The 13,653-nt window shown below is 35.3% G+C and overlaps 1 protein-coding gene and 1 non-coding gene across 5 annotated transcripts in view; one reads left to right on the top strand and one right to left on the bottom strand.

The window, feature by feature from the left end:
- The window catches only part of LOC105224350 (TWiK family of potassium channels protein 7), an 85,543-nt gene that overhangs the window by 6,398 nt on the left and 65,492 nt on the right, over positions 1 to 13,653 (bottom strand). For all 4 annotated transcript variants that reach the window (XM_049455426.1, XM_049455428.1, XM_049455427.1 and 1 more), the window contains exons 2-7: positions 6,237 to 6,398; positions 3,301 to 3,424; positions 2,754 to 2,903; positions 711 to 902; positions 487 to 602; positions 181 to 273 (exon numbers count right to left, since the gene is read on the bottom strand). In XM_049455426.1, the coding sequence (XP_049311383.1) occupies positions 181 to 273; positions 487 to 602; positions 711 to 902; positions 2,754 to 2,903; positions 3,301 to 3,424; positions 6,237 to 6,398 (837 nt within the window). The remainder of the gene's footprint in view (positions 1 to 180; positions 274 to 486; positions 603 to 710; positions 903 to 2,753; positions 2,904 to 3,300; positions 3,425 to 6,236; positions 6,399 to 13,653) is intronic.
- Trnag-ucc (transfer RNA glycine (anticodon UCC)) lies at positions 5,843 to 5,914 on the top strand. The gene has a single exon. It is a non-coding gene; the product is annotated as a tRNA-Gly (tRNA).

Raw genomic sequence — 13,653 nt, 5'->3', positions numbered from 1 at the left:
GTATACACAGTTATATATTATGCTATAACATAATGATATCTTTAACCAAAAATCCATATTAAAAACTAACTATTCACAAAAGTATTTGTTAATCGAATAGAAAAACTCTTAAACTATCTGTACAATTAAAACTCCCCGCTAACTTTCCTTAAATGCGACTACACATACAAACATACATACCGTCAATACTTTCTGCAAGGCCATATAGTCCAAGCCATAGCCAGCAGTTTCGCCTAGACGCCGCAAAGTCTCCGCCATCGGACCGGAAAGTTCCTAGAAATAATAAAAAAAGACAAAAAAAAAACAAGAAAAACAAAAAAGCAGATGTAAAACGAATTGGAAAAAGAGCGCATACGCGTAGACAACAACAAAAGCGAATAAAGAAGTAAAGTGATACAAAAGTTTCATAATTGATTTAGCGCAAACGCTTCGAGAATTTATTGCCATGCAGCTAATAATAACCGTTACGCAGCATGCAACACTCACTTGCAGCTTCGCCCAACTGGTGGCATATTGCCGACGCACCAGCTCGATAATGGTGGAAGTCAGCGCCAGACCGATGAGAATGTACAAAGTGCAAAGCAGCATGTAATTCGGTTTTTCTGCGATAAAGAAAAAATAAAAAGAAAATAAACAGAGCTGTTAATGAGCGGAAGAGTGACGGGAGAGAAGAAGTGACAAAAGCGCCAAAGCATGGCAGCTGTACATACTCGGCACTAGATCGCCGAAACCGATGGTTGTCATTGTGATGAAGCAAAAGTAGAATCCGTCAAAGAATGTCCAGTCATCTTCCCACAGCAGCAGCAACCAAGCGCCCGCAGCCAAGTAGACGCCCAGAAAGCAAACGGCCAAAACGGCGTAGAACCATGTTTTGCCAATGAAGTTCGTAAAGCTCGGAAATTCTGTGTAAAAGATGTTATAAACGGAAAAAATAAGATGAGAGAAATATAAAGGATGCGCACATAAGTAATGCTCTAGGCGATGTGCTTTTGTGCTTGACTACACTTATGGACAAAATAATAAGTACAGTTGCCAAAAAATGGTGTATAAGGAAGGTAAGGCGAGACTATTAGAAACTGATCACTGAGTCATAATATGGATAGACTCTGATGAATGAAGCAGAGAAACCCGGGCCTCTGAAATACTATTCAACGACACTTAGGATACAAGTGTATATCTAAAACTAGTTTTTAGACACTTGATCATCTTTAAGGCTTACGAATTAGTTAAAAGTAGGCTTCGGACTTTTGTGGGGATTTCCTTAGTTTTACTTTAGGCGAAGTCGTTGGAGAAGAGACGCTGCCCGCTTTTTCAAGAATGGCTCAAACCTTAGTGGAAAGGAAAGAAGCTCTTTTTTAAGCATAGTTTAGTCAACTGGATCATTGTAGCGCTTTTCAAACAGAGCTGTGCGCCATTAAGGTAACAGTATTGTTCGAAAATGCACTCCCTTCAAAGAGAAGAGCATCCACTCCAACAGCAGAGCGGCAAAATTAGTTTTGACCTCGCTCATTGTGCACTCAAAGTAGGTCAAGCTGGGTTTGTTCTTAGGTAGCTTCAAGCTACTTCATTATTAGAGTCGTTTGGATGCCCGGATTTAGCAGACTCACAGCACACTGCGATGCCGATGAGATCCCAAGGTGCCTCGAATGCATGGGACTGGGAATAAGTTGAGTCTCCGTTGTCTTCTTGTGTCTTAGCCCTGAATCTCTGGAATTCACGTGAGCCAACTTAGTACAGACTGTAGAAGATCCACTGAACTTCTTGTTCTCAGTAATGTTCACCTTACTAAATGGGCCTTTGTCCGTTAGGTGTGCATGAAGCTGATAATCTTCATGGATCCTAACTTTCAAAGTTGTGGAAACATCCATGTATTTTTCTACACCCATTCTTCAAAACTGAGGCTGAAACATCTAGGCAATCATATCTGCGTCGAACCTGAAGCAATTGATATTAGCCGTCTTAACAAATTTGTGGCTGGCCCAAAGCGGTTTGCTAATTTTCGAGAGTCTTTTCGAACAATACATGGGAGCATTTAGGCTTCACAATGGACTGGTGTTCTCCGCCATCCAAGTAGGATCCGTCTCTTGGATCGACCATTTATTCTGCCGAGATGACCACAGTGCCTTCGTTAAATGAGAAGGATTTATGATAACGACGAGAAACGCTCGAGGAATATCGGTTTATTTGATTTCTGGAAGTAGTTGTGTATATTCTGTATGGAACAAAAGGTGCAGATGGGATTATCACTAACATCGGTGGGTTCCCATAACATAATGGAGCTGCTCACAAAGTCAAAGGGATGCGAGATGCTAAGTTGCTATAAGTTCGAACTTCAGCGGATTTAAATATGTAATTAACCTCCCTAGGCCACTGCAAGCTGAAAAAGCACTAATACAACATGGGCCTAGTTCTGGCGTAAATTGCCAGTCTGTATAGCAGTCTGCAGACACAGGTTGTAGGCCCTTGGATCCATGTTTCCAAATAGGGATCACATCGCTTCTCTAGAATCCAGCAGTGTGTTAGACTTTATCAACATGCTGGGGCTAGGTGAGGCTTTGCGATTAGGAGAAAACACAATAGACCTAATATCGCGGTACATTCCTCGTTTATCAATCTAACCTCTAATCAACAATATTAAAAGAGATTGATCCAAGCAATAACATCACTCAACTGTACTTATTATTTAGACCACAGCTGTATTATACCTGTATAGTAATGTACACTTTTGAGAAGTCTGTTGTCGTACAACTTACTTGGCATATATTTGCCCAACACCGAGACGGCCGTCGCGAAGAGCCGGCCCCAATCTGCGATGACGGTGAGCGTAAATGGAATGCCGATCAGAGCGAAGCAAATGCAGAAAGCACGTCCGCCCGTCGTTACGGGCACTATGTTGCCATAACCTAAAAACAACGGTAAAAAGTAAATATATATTTTATGCGCCTGCAGGATGAAAACAGCAGCAACAACACACACTTATATTTATTTTATATTAAAAAGGATGCCAGCAGTGCGCCGAAAGGGAAATGCGGAGCGAAAAGTTTTTCTTGTTCGCAGCATGACTTACTCCCTCTTCCCCTGAAGTGCAGACGCCTATAACGAGGCATGTGTTATATTTGTCCGTCTGTTTATTATTCACTTGTGTGTTTTGTTTATATTTCAAGCGAACATCTTCATGCAAAAATAATATTTCAAATTGCTTTTGTTGTCAAGGCTTTCAGGCACAGTGGGAACTGTTGCTCTTAGCATTTCTCAGTGTGTGTGTATGTCTGTTGTATTGCAGGTTGCTTGGGCACTTACCTATTGTCGTTAACACAGTCGATGAGAAGAACACAGCTTGTAAAATGCTCCAGCGCTCGTAGGGCTCTGGAAAGTCTTTATCGGCCTCAATGAGTAGACCACCCTCGGCGGCTTCCTGCACGGCCTGCGTGAGCGATAATGAGTTGTTTATTATTAATATTTACACATAAGAGTTTAGATATGTGTGTATGTATGTATGAGTGGGTTGATAGGTAAATTTTAGTTGACATGATATGTTTAATGGCTTTGTCTTGTTTCGGCGAATTTACATAAATTAATTGTTTTCGTGCTTTCATATATAAACACTGAGAAATTATTGAGCTTTAAGCTAATTTGCTTAGAGATTTTTTATTTTTTTTGAATAAATTGTATTCTATTATAATTTTTTTTCCATAGTAGATTTCATAAAAAAAATTTGGTATCTAATTTTTACCCATAGCTTTTCTGATAAAAATTAAGGTAGTCTTCGGAACACTTCAAAATTATTGGGACGAAAAGAGAGGCTTAAACTAGTCAGTAACAAATACTTGGATAATTATAATTTTGAGTAAAGCAATGTTATCTTCGAGATTTTTTATCTGATTCCGAACAAATTTCAAAATTCAGAAGATTAAAAAAGCAAGAAAATGCTGCAACGAAGCTGAAATACCCTTCACATGTTCAAAGTTTATACCGCTTATTTTGGTTGGCCGATCTGAACAGTTTCTTCGGATATTGTACCAAATTATGCCAAATTTCTTGAAAATATTTCGGCAAATGAAGAAATTTCCCATACAGGGTTTGTCCAGAAAGTAATTGGACCGACTGTACTTCGGTACACGTCAACGCCAAGTTTTAGGAGTCCTTAAGAGACTCAAACGAAGGGTCGATCGGGTCCGACAAGACGTCGCACCACGGAAACGCCTCGGCTCACACCGCCTTTCTTGTGAACAGCTACCTAGACAAGGCCGGCATCCCAACGCTTCCGCAGCCGCCCTAAGACCTAGATTTGGCCCCCGGAATTTTTTGCCTGAAAAGGCTGATGAAAGGCAAGCATTTTGAGACGACAGAGGGGATCCAAGGAGCATGCACCTCAGCTCTCAAAGCTATTCCGGAGAATGCTTTCTGTGACGACTTCAATGCTTGGAAATCACGCTGGCACTGCTGCACCGACCCAGAAGAAGAATTGTAAAGATTGGTTTAGTAATTTTTTTTAAATCGACTCAGTCCTATTACTTTTCGGACAAACCCTATACAAGTACTTCATTTCGATCGTAAAGTTTGTATACTTGTAGCAGCTTTATCTTCTGGTGGTACGATATCGGGGGTTCCAATTAGTAAGCATTTTCTTGGGTGGCAGAGGACGTATGCGAAATTCAGCTCAATGCTGTATTTCGGTACCAATTGGTAAAATGGAATGGATACCTAATTCCTACTCGGTCGGGTTCGAGGCCGATCTAAAACCTCTGCCGTACTTCGAGCGCGGTACCTTGCCACGATGCGACTTCACACTGATTTGACACAAGGTCAGTTCTCCCTGCACTTGATTTTAAGCCACAGCCACCATGAATCCCTCCGAAGGTCCAACCGCTATGAGCAGATTGGAGCGATCTCCTAGGGCTTACTGCTCCTTGTGGTACCAGAATAAAGTCAGACCTGTAGCCAAAGCTATTTCCAGTTGAGCACCTATTCAATTCCGGACTGGTTGCTTATTATAGCACTATTTTCCACAAAGCCAAAAAAATAGACTTGAAAGCATTTTTGTGGAATTTGGTCTCGTCGTACGAAAGGCTTGCCTTACCGCGGCCAAATTCCTAGTACTTAAAAAGCCGAATATTTCGAGAAGTATTAATGATAGCGATTTTGATCTCGAACCTTTTTTATAGCAAATAAAATTTCCTACAAATTTGTCATGTACATTTTTTCTATAGCTCCTGTCATTTACGAGATATATACAAAAAAATGCGGAATTCTTGAAAAAATCGGGTTTAGAGCCCCGTACTACCTCGCTGGTGCGAGTTACGACTTCGTTGCACTGGGCACTTTTGTAGAGTGAAAAATTCTGAGAAATATTCGTCTAAAGTCAAGGCGATGTCATAAAATGCCTCTGATCTGTAGGAATTTAAAGATAAAAACTTACGATTGTAGTGTATTTTCTATTGAAAATTTTTATAGGCCTTGGTTCAGTTCTTAATGTTAATATTAAAGGCTACACTTTTCAGGAAATTTTGTTTAGGGTTTTTCCAAGGAAATTTCGTGACGGGACTGAAAAAATTATTAGTTCAAAAAAAAACACTCGAGTGTATATACATACATACATATATACAAATTATTATAAATTTAATATTGTGACATTCTGCGATGCTTAGAAGTCATCATGTACCATAATGAGGTCATTGGCGTGCTCTCTTATCTCAAACCAAAATAAAACTCAGCAACAAATTAGTATTATCACATTGAGCGCCGTTTAGTGCACCAACTATTTTTTAGCTTGGATTAAACTACAAGAGCGTGAATTTAAGTGTGACTCGGATGGCAGATGATTAAAGCAAATGCTGATGTGGCGTTGGTGGTGTAATGGTCAGCATAGTTGCCTTCCAAGCAGTTGATCCGGGTTCGATTCCCGGCCTACGCACAAAATATTTTTTGCATTTTTTTGTTTCGGTATAATAACTTTTTAAACAAAAACATAACACTAAGAAGTAAATAAAATAAAGTCAAGCGAGTTATCTCTGACAAGTTGTTCTTACTCGTCCCTAATAGGTCAGCACTTAAGCCTTTAAAAAGTGTAAGAAGCGATAAAATCTATATTAGGAGTAAACTCATTGGAATAGTAAGATAAAATAACAAAAATGAAAGGATCAAAGTGAAAATATGCTGCCAAAAGTTTTTTAAAAACCCGTCCATACTCACACAAAACCAATTTTTGCAGTCTTCGCTCTTCTGGCCGTACTTACCACCTCATATTTTGCTAATTCCTTCGCTACTAGCTCGTTAAAATTTAACACATCTGTATTATTTAATATGGTCGTGATGAATTTTTCGCGATGTGTCTTTACAACACCCTTCAAATACTGTAAACGTTCCAATTCCGCAGGACGTTCCAGTTGACGGAAGATCTGTAACGATAAAAACATAACAACAACTATAAATAAATTATGCAAAGAAAGTTTATAAATATAATCATAACAGACTAAAGCTTCGTGCGCTATTTTCAGCTTTTATTTACCTTTGTGAACCACAAAGCAAAATTTCGTAGAAAAAAAGGAAAACAAACAAAAGACAAAAATTCGACTGGAAATCACCAAGAATTCTTCTGTGCTGCATATTTGCATGATCTCTCGCTGTGTCTGTTGTTTATCTCGCGCTACACAGCTCGTTTCTAGCAAAGCAGACAGCTGTTTGCTCTGCGGCGCGGGGTGGCCGGGTACACTAAAGAGTCTATTGTGTATTTGAATGGCTTTCCGCGAATTTGACGGATTACTTGATCATTTAGGCAAGCAGAACTGATTTGTGCTGTCGTGCTTCTGCTTTGTGCATCAAATCGGATTTTTATGAACTTATGAAACAGTAGGTTCGACAATACGATATATGAAAGCGTGTGTGTGTGCGTATTTTCTATTTTCGTTTATGGTTTTATGGTAATTTTGTGTTTGAAAAGTCTTTATTGATCTTTTATGCGAGTGCAGTTAGTCTGATACAACAATAAATAGATAATTAGGACAATGCAGTTGTTTACACTTTTCGTCTTTATGGACATAAGTAGACTAAATTTAGTCTTAAACACAAATTTTACGTCAGAAAATTTGTTGAAAAAATGTAAATGTTTTTTAGGTTACTTTTTAGTATGAGAATTGAGTACTGAGTGCAACCTTTTTAAGCTCAGGATGCTTGCACTCCTTGCCTACTAATAAAAGACGAAAAAATAGAAAGGGATCATTATTACTCAAGGCCCTTGGATCCATCTACGTGGATAGGGATCACATCACCTCCATCGCGCCGAAAATGGTTCTTGTTGAAACCAAATGTCCCCCAGAGTAACGAGGTTCAATTTCAGACATCAAATAGTCGGCTATCATGGCGCGATAACGGTCGCCATTGACGGTTACGTTCACAACGGCGAATGAAATGGAAGCTCTTGAATCTCTTCAGATTTCTGGGGTAATTTTGCTTGATTACATACCCCTTGAGCTAGAAATGAGCTTTATCCTCGAACAAAATTTGGCTCGAAAACATAGGACTTTCTTGGATCTTTCCAAGAGCTCATAGAGAGATGCGATGTCGCTTGGGAAGGTCGAGCGGCTTCATTTCTTGCACAAGCTATTTTTTGTACGCTTTCAATTTGAATTCTCGACGTAAAATGCGCCAAGTCGTTTCATACGTCAGTCCGAGTTGCTGCGAACGGCTCCAAATCGACTCTCCATGGTCTTCGTGTATACTCTCAGCTAAGCGGTCTATTGTGGTCTATTCAGTCGATTATTATGCAAATAATGAATGCTGGGTCTCGAGATTGATTGATCAAGGTGATGGTGTTACGAAACGTACGCTCAGTAGGCCGATTGTGTTGACCATAGGTTCAACGAAGCACGCGAAACACATTCTTTATGGAACGTGAATTTTCAAAATAATGTTGAACAATATCTAGACGTTGTTCAAGGTATGTCTTTCCATGAAAGACAATTAAAATAATACCGAATCCTTGATAACATGCCAGCTTTACACGACTCACGCGTGATCTGTCAAAAAAAGGCTATTGGAAAAGTACCTCAACTTAGATCACCCGTTCTTAAAAATTAGTTCTAGCTAGTTCTGGTGAGTTTTACTTGCCAGTTCCAACGAATGTTCTTCAAATACTTAATACTTCTGTTGATTCTTAGAGTAAAATATATCGAAGTTTAATTTTATGGGAGGCTCAAAGCGTTTTACCGGTTTATGAGGGATCAAGTATGTATGTATATAGGCGTTTTAGACCCACAACAGACGGGCGTTCTAAAATGTTCCTGCTAATGATTAGATAATAGTACCTTCAAGTTGAGCTAATCAGAAGTCAAACATATGTGAGAGATAGAAAATTGATTAGAATAAAAAGTAAAATTGAAATATCGTACATTAAGTTCAGTCTAACCTCCATTTCTATACTAATATTCAAGAAAATTATTTCCAAAATTCTAAATTTGAATTTCGTCTCTTGTGCATTTGTAGTGCAGGATTTCGCTGAGACTATTATTGGATCGAGGTATAACGAAAACTTTGTAATTATCTCATCTACAAAATTTATAGCATATTTATAGTATTGTTTACGAAATCTAATGATAGTGAGAACGGATATCTAAAAATTCGCCAACAACGTCATCGAATCTAATTGTTTTGTTGATGAATGCGTTTTGCCTGGCAACATTTGTCTTAATTATTGAGAAAGTGTGTGCGCAAGCTATTATATTATACATATACATAAGTATGTAAGCAGCAGAAAGTTTGTATAGAGCAATTTAAATTATCCAATTCATTAATCTTATTTCATTCAGAAATTAGCTAAAATTATTGGTGTAAACAAAAGCGCAAAATATTCGAAAAATGATTTATGGAAAGTAAAATGTTTGTAGAATATTTATCTTCAATATTTGCGTTTATACGGTAAAGTAGCTTAAGTTGATTTAAGTTAAGAGGGAAAATTTCAGTTATATTGGTCGAAGTAGAAGATGATAGTATTTCGATTTGGCACTTTGCTTCAACTTCAGAAGGAATTACTGAGCAAAGGAAGCTTTAATTTGATCTTTTGTTAAAATAAAAAAATACTTTATGCATATACTTGTATTATGATTGTGTTTGGAGAAGAAAAATAAAATTTCAAAGACGCATCCAAAAATTCTTTATACCAGCTGATCAAATTTGACCCGGACTGATAAAAAAAACAAAACTTTCATACTGACCAAATTTTGATCAGGACTGTTAAAAAATAACTAAAATTTCACACTGATCAAATTTGACCCGGACTGACAAAATAACACCAAATTTTCACATATTAAAAATCCTTCGAAAATACTTCTAAGGCAATAGAAGCAACCAACGCTTAATCCAATTTTCCATACACTTTTCAAAAGCCTCGGCTGAAAAGGCCTTCAATGTCTCAGCAATTTTTTTTAGTTTCGGTTAATTTTTGTAGTGCCATTTACTAGATTGCTGGTTAGTTTCTATATTCGTAAACTCACATCTAGCATGTATGGTTCTCGGCAACGTTGTCAAGTATCTCTTTTGCAATATCTACTTGACGTCGTTTTTGCAAAAGTTTTAGGCCTCTTGGTACGAGTCTAAAATTGACACGCTTTATGCCCCAAAAATTAATCAAAGTGTGTTGTGTGGATCCATAAGAGATGTTGAGATCCTTTGTTATCTCTTTCAACGATTTTGAAGCACAATTTCTTTAACTTTTTTGATGTTATCGCCATTAACCGAAGTGTGTGAACAGCTCACATGAGGCAAATTTTCGATGACTTTACGACCTTCACTGTATGTTTTTTGCAACACTCTTAACCACTCCGCAGCCGTGATTTCATTGGAAACATAAAATTTCAAGCAAACTACTTTTAAAATTTTAAATTTTTAAAATTATTTTAAAATTTTTTCCTATTGTAAAAATAGTCGGAAAAAACTTTCACGTTGTAATCAAGCAGCTAATGGACAAAAAATGGAGATCAAACATCACATTAACATACGAAAGGTTGTACTCGAGGATCGAGGATACAATTTATGTTTATATGAAACAGAGTTTCACGGGTCAGTATTGATCAGATGGTATACTCTTTTGAAGTCCGGGTCAAATTTGATCAGATGGTATAATCTCTTGAAATATTCCATCCAATAAGATTTAGGTAATTTGATGCTTATATTTTTCATGTATTCAGCGACCACCTTGTTGTTTTCATTTTTCTAGTCACGTGAAGATATTGAGTGAAGCAGTAATCAATAAAAAAGTCACGTTTTTGCTTAGCTCACCATAAGCCAACGGCAGCACAGAGAATAACCATAAGCATAAATGTGTGTATACAAATATACTTTTATATGAAGAAATATATTTTTCTAGTTGAAAACAAAAACACGTGCATCATGTAATGACCTCGGTATGGTACTCGTAGTTGAATGTCTAAAATATGTAAATATAAAATATCTATATAAGTAAGTGTTAACTAGGAATTAATATGCGTGAAGAGTTTTTGTCGTATGTGGTTTATTCAATTTCTTGTATGTATCTTGGATATGCCGAAGGCTTATTATCCGTGAAAGGGGCTAAATACAAAATTTTAGGTCTTTAAGATGAATTTGAAAGTCTTCGCTACAATATGATAACATACAAAATGTATACAAATATTAAATTAGATAAAAAATCAAATACAAAAAAAACATATTTGACAACTCCATGCTAAGAAGTGAATACTGAAAATAATATTTTTTCTAGCAAATGAGTGGATAGACTCTTAAAACCATAAAATAAAATAACTGCTCCTTACAATTTTAGTATATTTATACAACTTTGAACTCCTCCACCTTTCCAATTTATCTGTACCCGTGGTTTATGAACTAATTTTTATACACAGTTGGCAACTCTACTTACAATTACTTTCAGCATCTTTAAAATATTTGCAAAAAACGTCCATAATGGAACTCAAAAGAGTTGGAATAGAAATTGGAATCAAAAATGTTTCGGCTATCTTTATAAAAATAAGCACGTACAACAGTGCTTTCAAAATATTTCCTTAGAGAAGTTCAAAAATCCGCTCAGATTCAACTTCAAACCAAAACCAGATACCCAACTTGCACTCAGTATATAGAGCGAAACGTAGGTAATGACAGAACCATTTCCTTTCTTTTTATTTATACTATAAGTTAAAGGGTTGCCATCTACTTGATGTTTTTAAGTAAAAAATTTGATAAAATCTAATACTTTGGTACAAAAAGGATATACAACTGAGTGCTTATAATTAAATAAGTTTACAATAAAAAAGAAAAATTTTTGAGGAGAGTTGCCACCTTTCCATATTTTTTTAACATTTTAATTCCTAAAAGGAAGTAAGATATAACTGATACACCAATTTGTGCATTGAAGACTAAAAAATTGTAGTTATTTTTGAGGAATGTTGCCAACTGTTTTAAATTTATAATTCAATAAAATTTATAAAGTAAATATAATATTACATATAAAGTATATATAATATTTCAGAAACCTAAAAAAAAGCTTGAGGTTCAAACTATATCTGAGCAGAGTTGCCATAATTTTATAATTTAACTTCAATAAAATTGATAACGGTAATTTAGCATTACAATATGGATATCAAATTTAAGTGTTTTAAGAGCTAACTATGCGTGCAGTAAAATAAAATTTTTAGGAGAGTTGCCACATGTTCCTATTTTTAATTAATTTAAGTTTCTAGATTAAGTTAAGTACTAATACACATATTGATGAGGTGTACTAAATTTTCCGTTCAAGACTAAAAACTTAAAAATAGAGTTGCAATTATTTTGGGAAATGTTGCCAACTGTTTTAGATTTTATGTTCTATAAATTTTGTACTGTAAATGCAATATTAATATGACGGTATTTAACTGAAAATATTTTTAGAAAATTTGGTCTTGAAATAATTTTGTGAGGGGAGTGGCCATATTTTTATAATTTTTGAGGCGAATTGCCAACTGTTTAGAAATTATTACTCATTTAAATCTTGAAGATAAGTTGAGCACTACAATGCCTTAAAAATGAAATAAATTTTTTTTTTAAATTTAGTTTGAATTATTTTCTAAAGAGTTGCCACCTGTATAAAATTTTAATTTCAGTAAAATTGACAACGTAAATTTAGCATTACAATATGGGTAACAAACTTAAATGATTTACGAAAGCTGACAGCTGAAAATATTTTTTGACAAGTGTGGCCACCTGTTTTTAATTTTTAAATGAAACGAACACAATGTTAACATAGTATGACAATATGGGTATCAAACTAATGTGCTTAAACAAGGCTTGTCGTTGGAATTAATTTCTGAGAGGAGTAGCCACCTGTTTAAAATTTTATTCTCATTAAAATTAACGTCAAAATAATATTGGAGTAGCGTACCAAATGAAAGTGGATTAAAAATCTTGTAGTTAGAATTATTTTTTGAAAAGGGTTGCCACATGTTTTAAATTTAAAATTCAATAAAATTGATCAAGTAAACATAATATTAGGATATGAGTATCAAACTAAAGTGGTTTAGAAAACCATGTAACTGAATTTATTTTTTAAGAGTTGCCACCTGTTTAAAAATGAACTCTAATAAAATAGATAAAGCGAACACAAAATAAAATTTTTTATCAAACTTAACATGTTTACGAAAGTTTACATCTGAAAAAACTTTTAAGGGAAAAGTTGCCACCTATTTCAAAATTTTAGTGCAAAAAAGTTGATAACTTTAATTCAATATGGAAATATTTGTGTCAATCTAGAGAGATTTAAAGAAGCTTAGAGTTGAAAAAAATTTCTGAGTAGGGTCGCCACCTGTTAGAAAATTAATTATAAAACACATTATAGCGCCAGCTCCTTTACATTTTTCAAAATAAACTTTATTAATTTATTCTATTTCATGAAAAATCAGAATTTCATCAATTAAATGCCTAAAGATCTCATTAATAATGAGCTCACAAGTTTATTTCGCATATTTAAAACATTTACAAGAAAAATCGCTACAATTTCTTAAAAATATTTATTCATCAGCAATTTGCTTAAATTTTCGAAAATAAACAAAAAGTCATTACTAAATCAATTCTTGATTGCGAACACGCCCACATGTGGAGTGTATAACTCAAGTGATGTAAAATAAATAAACTAATCGACTGTTCTGATTGATTTGTGATGAGTTAACGGCACGCGCGCGCTCCACTTTTATGCCGTTACTTCTTACAATTTCAATTAATTGTAAAATTTTGTTGAATTTCACTTTAAAATGTTGCTAATGATTTGAAAATGTTTACAACAAACAAAACGCCCAATTAATACAGCTCTATTATATAATCTATCGGCCATTGTATACCCGCAGTTTGTTGCTCTCCATTAGATAATATATTTATTTATAGGCAAATATTGAGCATTGGCATAATTAAAATAATAGATGTTTCTTGAGAAAACCCAAAATACGCGAAACAAAGAAAATAACAAAAGATTTCACAAATATTCTATATTTTTTTATATTTTTTCACGGTAATTTTGCGCAAAAACACAAATGTGTGTTTATAATAAAAAAGTGTTTGCACCTTTTGTGCGAAAATTGTTGATTGATTTGCCTGAAAAGAGTGGCAAGAGAATGTTTCACTTTGCCTTTCAATGAAAACGTGAAAATGTGTGAAGGTGTG

The sequence above is a fragment of the Bactrocera dorsalis genome, chromosome 4 (assembly GCF_023373825.1).
Source record: "Bactrocera dorsalis isolate Fly_Bdor chromosome 4, ASM2337382v1, whole genome shotgun sequence".
Lineage (NCBI taxonomy): Eukaryota > Metazoa > Arthropoda > Insecta > Diptera > Tephritidae > Bactrocera > Bactrocera dorsalis.
The sequence above is the reverse complement of the archived record's forward strand: the minus strand, read 5'-3'. Positions and strand labels throughout refer to the sequence as shown.